The sequence below is a fragment of the Durio zibethinus genome, chromosome 28 (genome assembly GCF_047325235.1).
Source record: "Durio zibethinus cultivar Kanyao isolate XHJ-2024 chromosome 28, ASM4732523v1, whole genome shotgun sequence".
NCBI classification, from domain to species: Eukaryota; Viridiplantae; Streptophyta; class Magnoliopsida; order Malvales; family Malvaceae; genus Durio; species Durio zibethinus.
The window spans coordinates 3,079,436-3,100,578 of record NC_143189.1 but is presented as its reverse complement, the minus strand read 5'-3'; the positions used below and the strand labels follow the sequence as shown (position 1 = coordinate 3,100,578).

General features: G+C 32.5%; 1 protein-coding gene and 1 pseudogene across 5 annotated transcripts; both read right to left on the bottom strand.

Moving 5' to 3' along the window:
• Positions 1-1,835: 1,835 nt before the first annotated feature.
• On the bottom strand, positions 1,836-9,453 carry LOC111280860 (floral homeotic protein AGAMOUS-like; annotated as a pseudogene). The gene is made up of 7 exons (XR_016335092.1): positions 9,036-9,453; positions 3,451-3,532; positions 3,094-3,155; positions 2,909-3,008; positions 2,715-2,756; positions 2,127-2,168; positions 1,836-2,014 (listed from the first exon to the last, which is right to left on the bottom strand). The product of XR_016335092.1 is annotated as a floral homeotic protein AGAMOUS-like (transcript).
• Positions 9,454-15,581: 6,128 nt separating this feature from the next.
• LOC111281079 (serine/threonine-protein kinase 12-like) lies at positions 15,582-20,214 on the bottom strand. Of its 4 annotated transcripts, none has more exons than XM_022868666.2 (12): positions 19,656-20,214; positions 19,503-19,577; positions 19,314-19,409; positions 18,699-18,784; positions 18,429-18,549; positions 18,027-18,106; positions 17,531-17,593; positions 17,274-17,380; positions 17,029-17,114; positions 16,723-16,844; positions 16,252-16,363; positions 15,582-15,887 (listed from the first exon to the last, which is right to left on the bottom strand). In XM_022868666.2, the coding sequence occupies exons 1-12, from the start codon at positions 19,971-19,973 to the stop codon at positions 15,783-15,785; spliced, it is 1,371 nt and encodes a 456-aa protein (XP_022724401.2). In that variant the 5' UTR covers positions 19,974-20,214; the 3' UTR covers positions 15,582-15,782. The 4 variants fall into 4 exon arrangements, with proteins under 4 accessions (XP_022724401.2, XP_089613309.1, XP_089613310.1 ...); XM_089757183.1 differs by having other exon boundaries at positions 15,664-15,887; positions 16,154-16,363; positions 19,656-20,164; XM_089757184.1 differs by lacking the exon at positions 17,531-17,593 and having other exon boundaries at positions 15,664-15,887; positions 16,154-16,363; positions 19,656-20,164.
• Between the last annotated feature and the right edge of the window lie 929 nt (positions 20,215-21,143).

Sequence of the window (21,143 nt, the reverse complement as noted above, 5' to 3'; positions counted from 1 at the left end):
AAGCAACTCGTTGATGAGCTTCTGAAAAATTCAAGCATGCAAAATTTATCTTTTTGGATAACTTTGGGGTGTTGCTTCGACATATTTCTTCACTTGGTACAGATTCCAGCTCAATTCTCAACTACAGATTTTGTTTCATCATTTTATTGTACTAATTATTCTCTAGTTCTTGTGATATATATATATATATATATATATATATTCCCATTTCTGTGTCATAGTTATGTTTGTGAATATCAGGTACTAACTATAAAATCACTGGATCTTGTGATGTCGAAAAGCAAACTGGTCTATGTGTCCCTAACAAAGCTCCATGCAGGAACAAGGAATTTTACCTGTTCTTTGATTTTTTTCATCCCTCCGAGGCTATTAAATTCATAACTGCAAGTCTGCAACAAGCCAAATTATTTTTACCCTCTTACTTGACAGAAATCGGTTCTGATATTGGTCGCCTGATGCCCTGATTACTCACCGAGTAGGGAAGGAGCTGTAGTTTTCTTTCCAAAGCAGTGAAATCATTCATAAAAATAAAAAATAAAAAGAGCAGTGAAATTATTGTTGTTGCTGGTTTTTTTTTTTTTTTTTTATTCCATTTTGAAAAATGGTATACTTCAGAGATTGAAAAAACATAAGTACCCAATTAGGAGTAGAAATGTTTCATTTGAAATTTAGGGCACATGCAGAGATTGAGTTACTAATTCTTGTCTTAAGGATATCTGTATAAAACTAAAATTTTAGCAACTTTTTCATGACATGTAGGGCTAGAAACTAGAAAAACTGAAAGTTAGAAGGACACTAATCTTGTCTTTATGGCTGTTCCTATTCCTAACCTTTAAATTCAACTCTAAATTTTGAGACAAAAAAGAAAAACATGGAAACTGTAAACATGCAAGCATATATGGGAAAATAGAAGGATATAGATGATATCATAGAATGAGAAATTTCTTGAGTCATGAGGAATAACCTTTGTAGAATCCTAGTGCATGCCATAAACAGATGGAAAGAGGACTTGTTGTCTGATAAACAAACTTATCAGTCTTACACACTCTACATAACTAAAACATGGCAGATGAGTTCTACGTATGGTCCTCCATTTAAGGGATAGTTGATTCCTTCCTTATGGCTATTTCAGGATACTGGTAGCTTTCATCTGACAGAATACCAAGCTGCTCTGCACTAAAACAGAAACAGAAGAAAGTGCCACCTACTCCGAGGCCAGAATATTAGCTGCCAACGCATAGAAACAACTTCTTATGGTCAACTGGGATTATTTCCTTTATATATGTGGTCATTTAGAAATTAGAATCACCATTATTATGTCTTAATAATTTACATTTTCATGAACAATACATAAACATTTACTAGTAAGAAAACTTATATATATACTTGGTAAGAATATGGCATATCCTGAGTCAATGAAAAATTAACAAGAAAACCTAATCAATGGTAAGAATATAAAATTTTCAGGAAAGCACACGTTTAGAATAGGAATATATTGCAAATTGCAATTAATAGAATAGTGGATGGCAGGCTGATGAATCATTTTTTTGAATGGAATTTAACATAACATTTAGCTTTATCAAATTACAATTATATATCCTTCATGATCATCAAGTAATTTTTAAATCTAAATGATGTGAGTTTTCTAACACCTTATGTTCGAATCAGGTGATACCTGGTACTCAATAGGGCCTGCTGTGTGGTGTGGGTGTGTGTCTAATTTTGAAGAAAGGCATGTCTATATATGCCATGTACATGAAAAATATTGCAAATGGTACATGTTGGTTATGTGATTTTGATGTGCATTTCGTAAAAGAAAATTATGAGAAAGATTCTTACACTAATTGAAGGGCCATCTGGTCCTGGTGGGGGCAGTGATTGTTGGGTTGTAATGCATGGAGTCATTGACTTGAAAGTAGTTCCGAGAGTCAAATTGCTGAGAATGCATGACCTCAAAGTTAGACCCTCCTGGCATCAAATTCATGTCCTGTTGCTTTCTTTCATTCTCAGCAATCTGCAGCACACAGCAATGAGGTCCTCAGGTCATTAGTATTTTTATGACTGCTAAATACAAAGACACCGAAACACTGCACACTCACACACACAGGAAGAAAAGAGACAGAGACCTTTGCTCGGAGAAGTTGGTTGTTGTTATGCAAGTCAATTTCCTGCAGTGGACAAATTTATCAACACAAAAGAATAGGTTGTCAGGCAGCCACAGGAAAAGGTAGTAATTCCTATATTGCCTTCTTTTGCCAGATCAAGGCATTGTATATCTAAGAACAAAGTACAATTTTATCTGTGGAGGGATTAAATGTAGGGTTTCATACGGTTGGAATGCTAAGTTTCGGTTTAAGTTGGAACTGCGATATTACATAATGCATTTCTATCAGTAATTGACTAAATGGGGCTTGAATTTTCCTCATTTAGACAACTGAATGTCGTTCGCCAGGCTAGCACTAGCAGCAGCTCCACCATTAGAAGCTATAGCTGCTTGAATTTCAGGCTTTGTACTAATCATAAGAGAATCACAAAAATAGACATATATCTAATCTGACACATCTCCAGTCTGCAGGGATCACCCCATACCATTCAGATCCCTTTAACTGATCACAGATAAATTGGCATAATTATTGCATTATACACACTCAGGCAATTAATAATCTTCGATTAAATGTGATATGAACACCAACTTGAGTGTCTAAAACTATTACCTTCTTCTGCATATACTCCATTTCTGCGAACAGCAGCTCATTCTGGCAGAATTTAGAGGAAGAGAGTTAAATGAAAAGGGAAAATTTTGTCAGTGCCAATTCCAGAACTAGAAATAAAGATCACACTTTGCATGGTCATATTGAAAGAATTTTTTTTATAGATATATAAAATATCAGTCACAAAAGAGAGACACCTTTTTGGAACGGATTCTGCTAATCCCTTTTTCTAAACGAGTCTCCAAGTTCTTAAGATCCTTCATAGGCAGTGACCCTAGTGACTCGCCCAGCATATTCCTGGAAACATATATCATTGTCAAAGAAAAGGGTTCCAAAACAGAATCATACATGATGAAGCTGAATGATGACCATAGGAGATAACCTGTTTGAATTCTGCAAATTCCGAATTTGATCGCGTAGTTTGTCAGCTTCTTGCTGGTAGAACTGAGATATACATCCGCATGGCATTAGTTTAACTCATATGATAAATAACTAGAATTCAATGTATACTCTACCACTCTTGACTAAGTATATGAGATTTATCATATGAAAATAGGTTTTTGTACTTGAAGGGGACCTTTTTTTTAATAAAATAACAGTAAACCCACTTGCAGGGTTAAATTCAAAGTAGTTAAGCGAAATGAAGAAGTTTATGGAATAAAGAGGGTTATTTCTTATTGTATAATTCTTTGCACTTCCATATGTGCAAGAGAAAAAAAAGAACAGATAGACTTTATACCTGAGCATTAGCTTCAGAAACTAACCCAGTATTGGCGGAATCAGCAGAAGCCTTCTTGTACCTCTCAATTGTTGTTTTAACACTGCAAGCATTGTTTATTACATTAAAAAAAAAAAAGAAAGAAAATCTACAATCAAGAGACATGTAATACCTCAGCTCAAATGATAACTGAGCTAGACTAATATCAAAGCTTATTAGTTTATTAAGAGATTAATTAGTAAAAGAAAAATAATTGAGATATTAAATAAAAGAAAACCTAACTATCATGAAACAAAAAGGAAATAGGAATTCTTCTTCTTCATCTTCCTTAGGTTAAAAAGCATGAAAAATCAAGTTGGAGATTTGAAATTAGAGGCTACAGTCGAGTTAATATTTTAAAGGTAAGTACATGCCATCTTTTTATTTAAGAAATATACCATGTTGGTTGTAATTATTTGGAATTGAAGTTTTGAGAAAAAAATCAAGAAAAATTATAAAATTTTTTATTATTCTTCATGATCAATTTCGATAAATTATTGATTTTTATTTTCTTCGTATTAATAAGATTTAATGATGATTACTAAGTGAATTTTAAAAACTGAAAGTGGAGATTTGAATTTTTAAAGGTTAAAAGAGAAATTTTATTTTTAGATAAGATGTTATTATTTATAATAGTGGATTAAAATAATATTTTATATCAAGAGATTAGATATTGCTATGACTATTATATATCGTTGGAAAGCATGTTGAATATATTTTCTAATGAAATAAACAAAAGTCAAATATGAGTTTTCTATAAAGAGTTGTCGAATTTTTACTTAAAGATATATAGGTTGTATAACAACATCATCGGGGTTGAATTACGAAAATTATCTTAAATTTTATACAAAGAATTAAGAATTAAGCCATATATGTTTGAAAAAGATATTGAGTCTACTTTCTAACAAAATAAGCAGAATTGAATTTGGAGTCTTCTATGAATAATATGTAATTTTTATTAGAAGGTATATGTGCTATTTGACAACAGCATATGACGTGGATTGCAAAATTTATTATAATTAAACTACAGGGAATTATGAGGTTGGTTGGTTAGAAATCTTATCAAGTCTAGTTTCTAACACATTAAAGAGATCTTAATTTTGATTTATGTATATTGAGATATGATTGTTTTAATGAAAAGAGATTAGGTTGCCGGTATTAGTTAGTTGAGTTAAATTTTGTATAACTTTGTTGTTTCAATATATATGATTTAAAAAAGAATTGATTAATTTTTGATATGTTGAAATGATATTTAATAGACTATTAATTATTTTAGAAAAAAAAAACTAAATAATGGAATCGAAAGGACATAAGTAGAATCTTACACACTTATTTTTGAATATGTATGTATGTTTCTAAATAAGTAAATATTTTATTTCTTTACTTTCAACATATGAAAATAGGATTAAACATATTATTATTTTGTGTTTTTGCTATGTAAATGATGGATTATGCTTATGAATGAAATGAAAAAATGATTATTTTTAAGGAACGATTTTATAATAATTACATTTTTACATCCTTAAAAAGTGAGATAATTGACACTAGAACTAATTCTATGGCCTTAGCTATCTGGTAATAGTAGTTAATATAGACATGATCATATGACTCTACTATTAGGTTATAATAGTTAATGTAAGGTCCTAGCTAGTGGGTTATAATAGTTAACAATGATCATGAGGACGAAATTATGAATACGATCAATGTCATGGGTTATAGTAACGACCATAACTAAAGATAAATTAATGATGATGATGATGATTTTTAAATATTGATATATGATTTATACATGAAGAAGATTTACGATAATTTTTAAAGATTGATTAATAGTTTGGTTTGATTACGGTGTTCAAATGATAGCATATATTGCAATGATTTAAGAATTAACATGTTTTAATGTTGATTTATGATTTACGAAATATTTTACATAATGATAATTTTTGAAATGTTTTGATATTATAATTTAATGAATGTTTTTGAATGATCTATAAGATATATATAAAAATGATGCTTGATCCAATAAAGTATGTGAGTCTATATGTGCTAAATTGTGATTTGCTCATTCTTTTTTTTTTTTCTCCTTACAAATAAGTAAATGATAAGTTGAGCTAGTTTTGTGAGAAGCTAAAAGATCAAAATAGGAAAGATTACTTAGTCGTCAGAGACAATGTTGACCAATGAGATATTATTAATGGTTTTGCATTTTATATAATTTGTATTTAGATATATAAAAATATATCATTAGTTGGATTAAAGATATGAATTTTACTTTATAGATTATTTTATTGAAGAATGTTAGAATGGTTAAGAAAAAAACTTCGTATTATTTTTAGATTTTACTTCAAGGTAATATAATTGTATTATGTCTTAATTTCGGGGTGTGATAGGATATAATACAAATAATGCTATGAGTGAATGTCTATTTATGACGGATTACTTTCACTTGATTAATTTACTGATTAGTTGAGAAATTAAAATATGTGAATTGTGAAAGTTTTCACATCTCTACACATATATTATACACATCTAGGATTCCATTAAGCAGAAAGATGGCTGCTACCTCAAAAAAAATGTTAAGTGTGAAGGCTTTCATGGATAAAATAGGAGCGCCATGCACTAGGTATTATCCTGTTAAATCTACATTAACATCCACTACCCTAATATTGATGCTATCAAAAAAGAAATGGAATTATAGAACTTCTGCACTTGCATTAGAAACCTAGCTAAATTTAGCAAAATTTTCTTGATGACCTGTATATGACTAAGAAGATCCATTAAACATTCATGAAATGCTTGTTGAGACCAACATTGCCAATCTGTGGCAATGTCATTATGATTATGTTCTTAGAATAACTCTCCTGGGTTTGGTTACACTACATATGTGAGCAGAGTTTACAATAACAATTGCCAATTCTTCAGAAAAGGACTAATGCATTTTTTTTATCCTCATAATATCAAACTCTACGCAGGTTTTTCGAGTTGCAATAAACTTAATATTCTTCACATTTCTTCATATATTACCAGAAATAAAATTTGAGTAAGTTGATATAGCAGGCTGATCATGTATATATCTTCTACATAACAAAAGCATGAAGAAATTCAAACAGTAATCGCATAGAAAAATTACACCTTTTGGAAACTGAAAAAAGGTTAAAAAATGAAACATTCAACCAAGTTTTGATCTAAGATAATAGTATCGTAATAGGAACATTATTATCGTTATTACCCAATGGTAGATAGCTGATTATTAAGGTTTGATTAGTCGCAGAGATAATGGTCAAATCAACCAACTTTCTCAGTTAACTGAATCTAATACGAAACCATGAAGCCAAGCTAGTATCATTGTTTATTTATTTGATAAGACCCTAGTCACCCCAACTACTAAAATTTCCTTGATGGATGCCGATACCTTAATTTAGTCGAGCCAGTGATTGGCTGTCTCCGCCATGCTGGCACTGTTCTAACAGTATGATTGGCTCAGAGCATTTCTCTGGCCAGACTTGTGCCAGGTGTCAGAAACCCATTATACAAAGGATAATACTCTAAAGTCAAACGTTATTTTGGTTATTGACTACCTCGTTTAACAAAGAAATAGTGTAAAAATCATGGTTTTAATAATATTTTAAAAGTCTAAAGTAAAAGCCAAAAGAGATTTAATAATAAAATAGAATAGTGATTTTATCAGCTTCTGTCCCTGTCTGAAACTCTGAGTACATCAAAGCCGTATATTTCAGCAGCCATAGTTACATTTTCGCGAAAGTAGCCAAAACCTCAGAACTCTCCCATTGGCTCGCAGTTGTCGTACGTTGTTTCTCTGAAACAACAATGCAGACTTCACTTTTTTCACCCTTTTTTTCCTTTGAAGACTCTCTCTCTCTATCTATCTCTCTCTCAAAACTTGCACGAATATATCTATGCAAGATCTTTAACAAATGCAAACTGCGAAGCTTCATCACTCTATAATGCCAACAGTGAGTCATTATAATGATGACCCTCTCAGCAGTTGCGCTATATTTTCATTGGCTGAATCCACACTCTTTCTTTTACAGAAGCTTTTGTAAAAGAAGTTTTACCCGAGTGAGAAAGAGAGATCTAAGAAGAAAGAAAGAAAAAAAAGGGGCTGTTGGGTGTTTCATCTTTTTCTCATATATAATATAAATTTTGGGTTGAAATGATGAAAAAAAAAAAGAAGAAGAGAAACCTAGTTTTAGAATCATGCCATAAAACCCATTTGTCAGTAGTCAAGAAACTGAAAAAATCGTGTGTGACGTGACTCAAAGATTCTGTAACTAAGACAAAACACCAACCTAATCTTAGTCTGGGGTCATCAAAACCCTAGATGGATTTAACAGTACCAAAAAAAATAGAATAGGGGTGATAAAAAAGAAAAAAGAAAGTCTAAAACTATGTAAAATTTTGTGTGAGTTTGTGATTGGTTGCGGAAAGATTACCTTACTTGATTCAAGGGTTACCGATTAAAGTCTTGGGGCAAGTTGCTAGCCTTATATGGTTAATAATAAAAACAAAAAAAACCCTAACTTGTTTATGTTTGACTGTCAAGAAGGGGGAACTCATGTGGTGCAAAGTGGGATTTACGGAAATTTCGTGTAAGAAGAACCCTAACTTAGATGTGATTGAGTTGAGGCTTTGATTGGGAAGTGATTGGTTGGAAAAGGGAGATTCAACATGTTTCCAAGAGAAAAGAAAACGTAAAAAAAAAAAAATCTGGAATGTTGAAACCCTAATTTGATTTCTTTGATGGGGGGTCTAAATTTGGACAAGTTTCTTTGCTGTTTCTATTATAGTTTCTTTCTGGCAAAGTACTTTTACTTTCTTGATGTTAAACTGACATGCCATCAAGGATGTATGAAGAGAGGTTGGGGGATTTGAGCTAATGGGAGCATGACAGCTTTGTTGTTCCTGGCCCTTATCTGAGCCCCATGGCTCAGCCAAGAGAAAAAGAGAGAGGAAACAGAGAATATAACAGCAATGGAGAGGAGAAAGAAGGCTGATCTCACAGGCCTGCAAGCATATAATATACCCAAAACTTATACTATAGTTAATTTGTTACTACCAGAAAACATAATGCTCCCTATTTCTATCTATTGCACCAGATCTATGTATCCACCAAAGTAGAAACTAAAGAAAATATCATAAACTTTGAACCAAAAAAAAAAAAAAAAAGCCCAAAAGCTTATACAAGTAAAAAGGATAAAATAGATGAAAGAAAGACAAAGTAAATCTTTGTTTGAGAGAAGAGAACTCAACCTAAGCTTTACACAAACTTATATAAAAAATAACATAATTTTGCTCTTTTACTTGAATCAACACAAAGATCTGTTGCAAAGCCAAAATCTTCACCCAGTTGTCACCAACATCTCCATTGGCAATTTTCTTTTTCCTTTTTAAAATAAAATTGAAACTGAAAAATCCCCTTTGGACTAAAGTGAAGAAGAGACTTAATGATGAACACAATAAAAACTGAAGGGTTTTTTTTTCAAGAAGAAAAGAGAGGGCTGAGAAGCTTGAGAAATCAATAACAGAGAGCTGAATTTATGTATATATACCTATTATTGGCATACTCATAAAGGCGGCCACGGTTAGAGAAGACAATCAGAGCAACCTCAGCATCACAAAGAACTGATAACTCATATGCCTTTTTGAGCAAACCATTGCGCCTCTTGCAGAAGGTAACTTGACGATTCGTTGTGTTTTCGATCCGCTTGATCTCGATCTTTCCCCTTCCCATTTTCTTCTGGGGAGAGTTCTCACAGGGTTCATTGGGGTTCACCATGATTGCTAACTGAGAAAGAGAAAAATCCATGATAAACAACACAATCATATCTAAAACATCACCAACTGATGATAGTAACATTTACTATCTTCCTTTTAGAAACAGTGTTAAGTTTACAGGAAGACAAAAGTTTGCAAAACTATAAATATTCTTTGAACATATATATGGTTATGAACTGATGATCAAGGAGAGCTAAGAGTGGATGAACCAGGGTATGAAGTGAAATAGATTGATTGAACCCAAAAGAAGTGAAGCAGTGAAAATGATTAAATGGATTATGTTTCAGTTTATAGCCGACTAACCTGGAGAGGAAAGAAAGAAAAGGGCAAGTATGACAATTGAGGGGGGGGGGGGGGGGAGAGGGGTTAAGGCTTTTCTCTCTTCTTTTCTTTTTTGCTACAAAACTGACCAGAAGAGATGCAGAAAAAGGAAGCAGGAAGGGTTGAGAAGTTTCTATTTATAAAAGTAAACGACTACCTCTACAGAATATCATCATTTATAAATAAAAACCAGCTAATAATCTGCCACTTATAATACGACAGTATATCTTTTTTATAGTATTTGGTTTTGGTTTTTTCTTCTTCTTCCTCATCTAAATGGTGTATTATACTAAAGCTGAAGGAATAAAAAGAAGGTAAAAGTTGGGAATCATCATTTGTCAGGTTCAGACTCCATTAACCATTGTTATTATTATTTTTTTTCTTTTCTTGTGAATTAAAGGAGGGCATCGCATGAGAGAGAGAGAGAGAGAGAGAGAGAGAGAGAGAGAGAGGGACCTTTTTAAAGGGATTATTATTAATGGTGGCGAATGAGACGTTGGGCTAAGTTGCAATCAAAAGGATATTTTATGCAAATGAAAGGAGAGAAATTACAAAGCAAACAAAAGCACAAATGGGAACTCTCATTGTCTGTTGATCACTATTTTCCATTCATTCTTTTTATGATTCTTTGAGTTATAGATAGCTTTTTTTTGTCATTTTTTCTTGTAGAAACAAAAGAGATTTTTATCATTAATTTATACTCTTCCTGTTTAAATTTTGTGTCTTATATACTTTTAATTTGAAGATGTGTCTAAAAATTTTTTGTTTTCCTTGTTTAAGCTTTGAAGTGAGTTTGAACTTCCATTTTTCTAATGTTTTATGCTTTTGGCTTTTGAACATAAAAAACATTGATACTCATAATTTTAGCGCAAATTGTTCAAATTTTCAAGTTAAAAATATTAAAAAATTTATAAAATTATCTACTATTTCATCTAAGTAAAGTAAAACATTTAATTTGGTTTAATTTGAACTGTTTCCAGCCTAATTTATTGAGTAGTAAAGTTATTTATGATCGAGACACCAGGGCCTGTTTCTGCTTGGTTTGGACAATGACTTTTGAGACTGAGCTTGACTCAATCAAAATAATCAGTATTAGTATTTTGGGATTAATACAAATACTCAATTAGGCATTGGAAAAACTCAACCAATTACTATTAAAATTTATAGTAATAAAATTAAAGAAAAACCTTTTTCTCTTAAATAATCACATGGACATCAAATATAAAAACAAAAAAAATATTTTTTTGTCTAGGATCCTCCGGTGCCCGGTAGTCACTTTGGGCTCCGACTAGTCTAAAATTGAGTCGGATTTGACCTTATAATGAGGGCAAGCTTTTTTAGGTTTGTTTTTTTTTCATTCACAAGACTTGAAATTAAAACTTATGAAGAATCGAACTCATTGTCACTCAGACCAATAGGCGTTGGTTAAAAAACAAACAACAACAAAACAAAAAAAATATTACTAAATGTATTAGTCTGCCTTTCCTCATTTTGTTAATTAGTTTTTTTTTTTGAAGATTAAAGTTTTTTCTTTTAAAAATTAATTCTCATATCATAAGGTTAAATCAATTTAAACCCAAACTAATTACATGAGTTAGACTGTAAAATTAATCGATATCTAATAAATATCTAATAAATATGAGATTTAAATTTGAAGAAACCTCCGGTTAAGGTATTAGTTATGACCAAAGATTAGAGATTTAAACCTCTTCAATTAGGCACATTGGAAAAAAAAGTTACCACCGAATATTTGATTTTTTATAGGTTTCAACATTCATTCATGCATCCATGATCGTCTTTCCTTTCTCGTTTTAATATTTGTGTTTGTAAGGAATGTCCTGCATGGTGAAAGTCTTGTTGTATCAATAAAGTAATGGTAAAAGGGAATTATGACTTCCATGAGACGTCGATTTCGATTATATAGAGCTCATTGATAGTACATAATTTGTTTTTTCTTTTCTTTTTTTTTTCTTGTTGGTACGAAAAATATTGTAATTTAAATATAAAAGAAAGGGGTTATAATTATTGGGATTTAAATTTTAAATATGTTAGATATTATTTTTGGTGAATTTACGTTTCTTGATATGTATGAAGCACGAATTGAAGAGGTGAAGATGAAAATTTTTTAATTTAATGGTTAGATTTTATATTAACTTTGTTTTTCCTTTTTAACTTAACTATTTATTACGATTTTTTTTGGTCTTAATTCCTGCTTTTTTATCATTCTTACCGAGCAAAGCACATGCCCGTGAAGCTGAAGAATCGATGTCTTTTCTTGCTCTATAATTTGGCGTATGAGAAACTTTCTCAAAATTTTGAGAGCACTTTCTATTAATGGCTTCAAGTCTAAACGTTCACATTCCTAAAATAGAAAGGCTGCAGCAATTATGACTTGTCTCATTCGTCAAAATCTCTTTGTGGGGTCTCAGCAAGAAAAATCTTCATCGTATCTACGGCAGGACCACATCGACGGCAACTATGGCCTTTTCTCTCTTTCTTCACCTCAATTGTAAGGATGTCAAATGTATGAACCTTATAAATATACTGTGGAATAAGATTTTGGCTAATCAAAGGAAGGGAAAGGCTCAAATGCCTTCCTTGATGTGATAATTGTTTGACAGAAAGCGGAAAAGGGGAGAGAGAATAAGAGTTTCGGCCCCTGTTGAAAACGTATACCGCCGGACTAATTTTGCCAAGATCAAAAGTCACAAATTGATTGATATGCCTTTAAGCAATTCACTTGATGATGGCTAGCTGTGTTTAGGGTTGGTAATAATATCTGAACCCATAGGGTTTCGATTTGATAACTATATAAGATTTAAAAAAAAAAAAAAATCAAATTTTAGGTCTAATCGAATTTTTTGAAATAAAATCAGGATTGAATTAAGTCAGATTTGAGTTTTAGATAAATCCACCACACCCTGATCCGTCCCGATATATATATATAAATATCTTTATTATTTATTTAATTATGTATTATATTAATAAAATTATTATACAATAATTTAATTTAAGATATTAATTTAATACAAATACTATATTTATGTATAATTAAGATATAATTTATATTAAAAAAATATTTTATAAGTATTATATTAAATTAATTTCGAGTTCAATTGAATCGGATCTTTTGTGCTTTTATATATACGCAAGCTGGGGTTGGGTTTGAAAAAAATAATACTTTAATGTCAGATTTTGATATTTATTTTATAAAATAAGATAGGGTTCAGGGAGACAAAAATCCTCCCCGACCCATTACCATACTAGGTGTGTTTCGCAATAATAGCATAGACCAAATGGAACAATCAAAGCAAGAGGTTTAACATGTTTAGCAGAAAAAAAAAGAAAGTAATTTATTTGTTGGTTTGCTTATTTTTTCTGTCATAAACAGTGGACTTAGTTCCAATTCATACCTGCATGTGTGTTGAGAAATTAACATGGGGGGATTGATTTTCTTTAGAGGAGAATGTTACTATAAGTTTATACTCGATCGTTGACAAATTGAAATTGTACAAATTATGCAATTGCAGCTAAACATTCGCTCTGATATATTTGGGGACCACCAATTAAGTAACATTTTCAATACGTTTGATATTGAATGATTTATGAGAGGTGAACACTTTCAATGCATAGACCTAATCCCATAAATGCAATTCCAGGCAGTCACCATCTCACCTTCTTTCTTTCTTTATTTGTTTTCTGTAAAACCATGTCAAGTAATAATTTGTTGGCGATTGACAATTGAACTAACAACTCATTGTTGTGTTTTATCCGGCCATTAATGTTGTTAGACTAAAGTTAAATATTGTTTTCGCGAAGTTTTATATTAATGTGGCAAATTAAAAATTTGAGTTAATAACGATTCGGAATGCTTTGAATCCATAACCAATTAAGGTGGCAGTTTTGATTGATCAGCACAGTAGGAAATGAAAAACATAGATGATTAATGAACTGTTTCATCCAGAACCAGAAGATTCTGTTTCGATTAGTTATATGGTACCATAAGTTGAAATTGTGTACCTGACAAACTCATTTGGATTGATTCCATGCTGGGACAATTCAAGATGAAGTCAGCTTGGAAAGCTATCCACTCGGTGGATGAGATTTTTTGGTTGGGGGCACATGCAAATGAGTCCCAGAGAAGCACTAAGTGGCTATATATCTGGTCAGCTCCACCATCCCAGGTTCTTAAAATAAACACCGATACAGCTTTTGATGTAAATTCTGAGAATTTAGGACTTGGAATGATGATTAGAGATGCAAATGGTTTGGTGTTGTTGAGCACAATGACTAGAGTAGAACGGGTAGTCAGTTAGTCCCCTTCATGCGGACGTAAAGGTGATTCTTTCTGGATTGGGACTGGCTTTCGATCTTGAATTTAAGGAACTGATAATGGTGAGTGACTCAGAACTGACGATTAATGTCATCAAGTTCTTTTGTATTATGTTTATTTGTTTGTAAAGTGATTTATATGACATTGATGGCAAATTGACAATTGGCAATAACCAATTTGTACTATAAAGATCCCACAAGGAGCGTCCTACATTAATCAAGTTGTGGCCCCTTAGGATTATTAAAGGCAATTCCCAATCTAGATACTGTGCTACCAAGCTTTTTGAAATTGTCTTGGATGAGTCCCAGATTGTATTCAATAATATGAAAGGTATGTTCGGCATACTGATTTTTACATTTTATCAGAAATTAATGATGCTGAAGCCAATGAATAATCAGTGGGTGGCTAGGGTTTCAGTCTGACTTCAACAGTACAAAATTTCATTCAGCCATTCAGGGCCCCCACATGATCAGTTGCTGGCAGAATTCTAAATGAAGTTAAGCATAAAAAAAAAAAAATTGGTGGCCATGGCTTTCATCTATATTGAAAATCTGCTTTAAAGAATCCAGAAAGTCTATCATCTCATTTGTTGGTTTTAGAATTTTGAGCAAATATTTCAATGCAATGAAAATGTTTCTCTTTTTTCAGTTAATTATACACTAACTTGGAGTAATCAAGGAAAGTCAAAACTAAGAAAATTCCAGAAAAAAAAAAAAGAAAAATTAGAAATTCCATTTTCAAAAGAACATAAAACGAAATATGCATTTTTTTTTTTAAAGAAAATTAAAATAGATAGAATTGTTAATTCATTGGAAAACGATTTGATTTGATTAACTGGATATTGCATGGTTACACGCAAGGCTTGGAGTTGTCAGCGTCTTGAACCGAAAAAGAAAGTGATAAGAAAGTGATGGGTTTCCGTTTTAGCCATGCAAATTTCATTAAACTGTTAGGTATTTGTTGATCAATACCAAATTATCAATACAACAATATTTCTTATTGTCATAAATGACTGCTCCATGAGATCTTTGTAAACTTCACTTTCATGAATAATAATAATAATAATAATAATAATGATAACAACATTCAAGGTTTGGTTCGATAATTAATATTATTGTTTAAGAAGATTGAGATTCAAAGTTGAAATTCTCAACTCCACTTTATTTATATATTTATTTTAATTCAATTGATTAAATAATTAAATATTCAACAAATTTAATATTTAAATTTCAACATGTATAACTCTCTTTCTTATTTTGAAATTGCTACCTCCTTTTATATCAAATGAATATATATAATTTTCATGAATAATTAACACCCAACAAAATTTCTTTTCAAAAAGTACCAAACATTCCACAAAAATTTTACCCATTTTAACAGCAGAGACATCTTTTTGACAATAAATGAGAATGTGAATGATGATAATTTATTAGGCCCAACAGGGCAAGTATTTCCTAGAACAACTGGTCCAACACTTTTTTTTTTTCTTTTTTGTTGAGAATTTTGCTGGCTACAAAGTACAACAAATGTTTGAGATAAGTCTTTTAAGAGCCATTTTTCCGTTAGAAATTTAGAATTGATATTATTTCGAAAACAAAGGTAAAAATCAGAGATCCACCATTAAGCCAACTATCCTTAGTGTACATATTTAATGGAAATGTTAAAATTTGTAAAAATTTGGATTATGATAACATATTTAATGGAGGGATAAAAATGTAGTTCTCAGCCCACGATGCAAAGGGAGAGAATAAATCTGAAACATATCAAATTCAATGACTAGAAACAAATTAGCATAGAAAAAGAATGCCATGCTCCCGGTTACAATTTGATCTTCTAGCCAACGAACTGAAAAAGTGATTGTAAAAACTCATATGCTGCCGGTAGAACGAGATGAACAGCTACAGCTGCTTGGACTAGAGTGATCTTTCTTCAGCATTGCCTCCAGATTTTGAAAGCATTTTAATGGCCTAACCTGCACGTATTGCAAGCACGCGTAGAGAAAAAATTATCAGCCTAATGGTAAAAGATAAGCCTACCCATGCACCAACATCACCCTGGACTAATGACTTAGATCCGCTAGCCAACCAACAACAGGTAATTTGGAAACTTTTGGTGACAGTGAAACTCAATGTACACGCATATTTCGATCATAACTTCTGACCTTTCATTTGGGATTATAATTTATACAGCATGAATTAAGAAGCTGATACCGTCAACACAATTTCAATAGCTATTTACCTTTTTCTTGATAACAGCCTTCCAATATGAGTGCCTCTGATGGCAATATGTGTGTGAGAGATTGGCAGAAGGGAGCTTGGGAGAAAGAGAGAGGATACCTTCCAATGCTTTTTATGACCGAAACTGATGTGAATGCATTCCAGTTTTGTTATAATCTGTCTGAACGTCGGTCGCTTAGCAGGATTCTCATTCCAACAATCCTCAATTAACCTGTACAGAAGCATACCATTAATATATCTTTTATATATTATCAGGCCCCTAGATACATTAATCATTCTGACACAGAAATTCAATTACTGATATGCTAAAAGCTAATTCACAGAATGGAAATTTCTTCAAAAGATTACAGATACCTTCACGTTAGCACATCCTTTCAGAAAAGCCTAAGGTATTACATTTTGGAAGAGCTATGAAAAACATGTGTATTCGTCTGGTGCCACAACAAAGTGCATGTAATTCAAACTAAGAAACCAGAAACCACAATGCTAAAGTCCTCAAAATAGTATAGAAAGTTAAAAAACAGGAGCAAAATTACTCTTTATTGAAGAAGACAAAATGTAGGTACTCACTCTTTAAGCCCATGGGCATAATGCTTGCCTGAAGCTTTGAAAGGCGGACGGTTCCCTGAAGCATATGCCTTAGGAACTTCATTTTCTTGCTTTGTAAAAAAGGGTGGGTAGCCTTCAATCATCTAGCACATTAAAATCAATTATCAAGGCTGTTGTGATCATTAGACTTTGTCAAAGAACAAAAAAGAATAAAAGGAAAAACAAATAAAAAACAGAAAAACACACACAAGAAAGGGGATTGAGCGAGGCCATTGACTCAAAACTTCATTCATTTATTGAACATATGAGCTGAAGCCAAAAATTTACCTCCTGGAGTATCAGAGCAAACGAAAACACATCCACTTTGGTATCATAGTCATCATTTTTGAAAACCTCTGGAGCAACATATCGGTCTGTGACAATAACAACCAACATGTTTCAGCTTAAAGAGAAAAGAATTTGTTAAGTACAAAATAGTCCTAGATATCCAAATAATTTTAAAAAAATGACTGCTTAAATATGTAAAATAGCATGAATGGGCATAATTAGAACCAAATAGATATAGAACTCACAAGATGTCTCTAGAGAAGTTAGAGGTTTATCTTCTTTAACTGTGAGCAGCTTGCTAACTCCAAAATCTGCAACTTTAAGATGTCCAGAGTCATCCCGCAAAATGTTTCTGTTATGTCAATTGCAGGCACATAAAAAGTGCTGACTTTTAGAAAATTAAGGCGGACAACATGACTTTTATACAATCCTAAAGCTATTTTTTTATTCATGGATACATATTTGTTGGGAAAAGGATAACCATCTGAACAAGAAAACTTACGAAGGCTCAAGATCACGGTGAATTATTGGCACTGGTTTATTCTCATGCAAATAATTCATTCCCCTGAGAAATTGCGGAGGATATGTTAATGATCTTTCAAGTTCAGCTGTGAGAGACTAGCAGACAGCAAAAACTTCCATCAACTAGATCATGCATTGATCAGTTCCATTTCTCCCACCAAACTCTAAACTTAAGTTTTGTAGTGATCATGTCAACTATAATCACCTAAGATCAACAAGCGCAGCCTTATGAGTCAGCACCAATTTTCTCTCTACACTAGTATATCATCATTTTGTAGCTTTTACATTCACCTATCATATTCCTGACAAAGATAGCATACCGTGTAACTAAATATCTACTCACATACAATTACCAGTAACTCTCAAATCAAAGTTGACATCTACTGTCCATTTATGATAAGGAAAATAGCCATTTGTTAATGCAGGATACTCAAGCAGTAATTTATCAAGTCCACTGCAATAAAACAGTAACAAACCTTGCAATATCAAGTGCAAATCTCACAGCTGTGATTGGTTTCAATGCTCCTTTTATTTTCAAAAATGCTCGTAAATCTCCCTGCAAAATAAGCAGTGAATTAATATTTGAAAAGCCAACTCCTAAAACAAATAAGCTTAGCACTATATTTTACAAAATCCTACTACTTATCTGCAATTCCGAATCAATGAATTGGAAGAAAACAAAACTAAAACAAAGATCTGGCATTGCAATTCCAAATCAATGAATTACTCAACATTTCATTCACAACTAAAAGAATTCATAGCAACCCAAGTTCACAACAAGTTGAAATAAACTCAGCAACCCAAAAAATGAGACATAAGTAATGATTCATAGAGAGACCATAGATGCTATGATAGCAAATAAGATAATGGAGTTAAACCTTGGGTAAATATTCAGTCACAATCATCATGGGACTACTTTGAGTAACTGCACTAAGAAATTGGACTACATTTGGATGTCGAATTTTCTGAAATAATGCAAGCTCATCTCTAAATGCCCTCCTGAAAAAAAAAAATCATATATCATACTTTATGGGAATAAATGGACCCAGCCTGGTCCAGTGTTTCTCTCACCCAAGCCCGTCCCCCACCCCCACCACTAAAAGAAATGGAAAAAGTGGAAGAAAACCTTCAGGTTATGGACAACTTACACTTTATCCTCATCAGCAATAACATCATCCCCAAGCTTTTTTACAGCAACTTGAGTTCCACGCCAGGAAGCTATACAAAAGGTTCCCTGCAATTTATTCATAGAGACTGCTTAGATCAGCCGCAGCTAAGAGAATTGAAGATGCTTATGGACAGACTCTTCAGATTATGAATTGACTGTATGCAACACGAAGTTCCAAAGACAGTCTAGTCTTTAGTAGTCACTTTGCTCAAAGACTTGACTAATTGGCTTTCGTGTATCTCTCATCAAACATGCATTCCATAAATAACATAAGTCTTTCCTCTATTCAACAAAAATATTATCTTTTACTGTCATCCACCGATTCCCCGTTGTCTGCTCAAACTTATCACCACAACAGAGCAAACAAAATAACTTACAGTGCAACAATCGAGCCACTATTTTAAAAATTCCAAGCATTGTTCACAAACTTTGATCAGCATCATCTAAGACAAACAGGTCGAATGCAAAATTGTTTCCACCTTATCGATGTAATGTGGCCAATATTAGCTACTTCCCAAGATTTCAATAATTCCCCAATAAAACTAATCCTATATATAATTATGATTTCAAATGTTATGATATCATGATCAATTACCTTGGTAATGTGGACACTGTTAGTAAAATCAAGTTCTTTTGGATCAATTTCATATTCTGGGACCTCACGCGCGTGTTTTACATGCATTGGAGCCATCTATAACCAAAATTCAACAATCAAAATCAACAAAAAATCAGCAAAAACATATTAAAAAAAAAAGATTTCCATAAGGAAAATGCAAAAACTTACCAAAAGCTTAGCTCCATGTTTCTCCAAAAGCTTAATCACATCGTGATTCTTATAATATATAGCATCCGCCAAAGGCTATTTAACCAAAACAAAAATATATATTAGAATTTTTTTTAAAGAGCAAAACAGGAGGCAATTTTGGTTTTTACTTACAGTGCTTCCCCAGCGATCTTTAGATTCGACGTTGGCGCCACGTTGAAGGAGCAAGGAAACGACGTCGGCCTGTCCTTGACAAGCGGCAATATGGAGAGCCGTCCGATCATCGATGTCTCGGAAATTAACGTTGATCCCCGAGTCCAAGAGCTCGCGAATGCCGTCCAAGTCACCTTCGTTGGCTAAGTACATCAACCTAACTCCATCTATCTCTTCTCCTTCCTCTTTCCCTTTTCCATCCGATTCGTCTCTGTCTCTTTCTGGTGCCATCGACGATTGCTTCCCTAACTTAAACCTCACCGCCGCTTTGTTTTCCATTAATTTTTTTTTAAATCAAGAAAAGATTACTACTTTTCTTCCTAAATCCAAAATAATTATGATATTTAATTTGATTAAAATCTTAATTAAAAAATTAGAATCTGATGAGAGTCGAGAGAGAAAGATTTTGGGGAGGTTTTAAAGAGAGTTAACAATGGAAAGGAAATGAGAAAGCTCGAACGTCGGTTGTTGAAGCTTCATTGGTAGGCAACATCGCGGACTTTCTTCTATGGGCTGTGGCATTCACGTGCTGTTGACGCGTGAGGGAAATTTAGGCGATATGGCCCAGGATAAGAGATATTTGACTAACTTAGGCACAGGAGTTAACGGCGCACCAGACAAGGCCAACAAAGAAACGACGACTTTCGACTTTTGATTTGGATAATTTGGGGAAAGGGTCAACAATCGGGTGCGTTGATGAATGATCGGACGGCACTGAGAAGGCTAGCTTTGTGGGGTCCACATAATTTAACGGGGTAGGAGATTTGATTATCGTACAAAACACGATGTCGTATTATACCTTTATTAAATTATTATAGCTCTTCTGTACCACGTGACCAACTGTTTTCTGTGTGGTTTGGAAGTACGGATACGGGACAGTTGGTGTCTGCTCAAACTTTTTACTTTTCAGCCGGCCTTCGAAAAAATTGTTGCTTTGTTTGAAACAGCCTCACCAAAAAAGAAAAAAAATTTTGGATATGGCAGAAATGATTTTTTTTTATAAGAAAATTTACGTAAATATGATGTTCAGCTTTTCATATCAAAATAAAATATGTTATATTTAATAATTAAAAAATATATATTTAAGATAATTTTAATAAATAATTATCAATAAAATTTAAATATAAAATTTTTTATTAAAAAAATAAAATTTAATATATTAAATCAATCATTTATTGATAAAATGATTGATGTTTGGAGATACAAAAGTTTGAACATAAACATAAAGTGTTAGAGATTTAAAGGCTTTCTTGTTTTTTGGTGAGGGTATAGGCTTGTTATTATCATATATTTTGCTTTCATTTTTTCCTCGAACAATTCAAAATTTGTCCCACTTTCAGGTCATTTCCTTCATCTTGCATGTTCGAAAGTTGAATATCATGGCTTGAAGAACAAGTCACACTGTTTAAAGTTGCAAGTGGGATTTGATTAATGGATAGATGCTTTTGG

Excerpts from the sequence above, each read along its gene's own strand:
- LOC111281079 (XM_089757183.1), bottom strand. The coding sequence starts at position 19,973 with ATGGAAAACAAAGCGGCGGTGAGGTTTAAGTTAGGGAAGCAATCGTCG. Across the intron at positions 18,785-19,313 it reads ACAGTGTCCACATTACCAAG|GGAACCTTTTGTATAGCTTC; the intron begins GTAATTGATCAT and ends AATAAATTGCAG. Across the intron at positions 18,107-18,428 it reads TGACTGAATATTTACCCAAG|GGAGATTTACGAGCATTTTT; the intron begins GTTTAACTCCAT and ends CTTATTTTGCAG.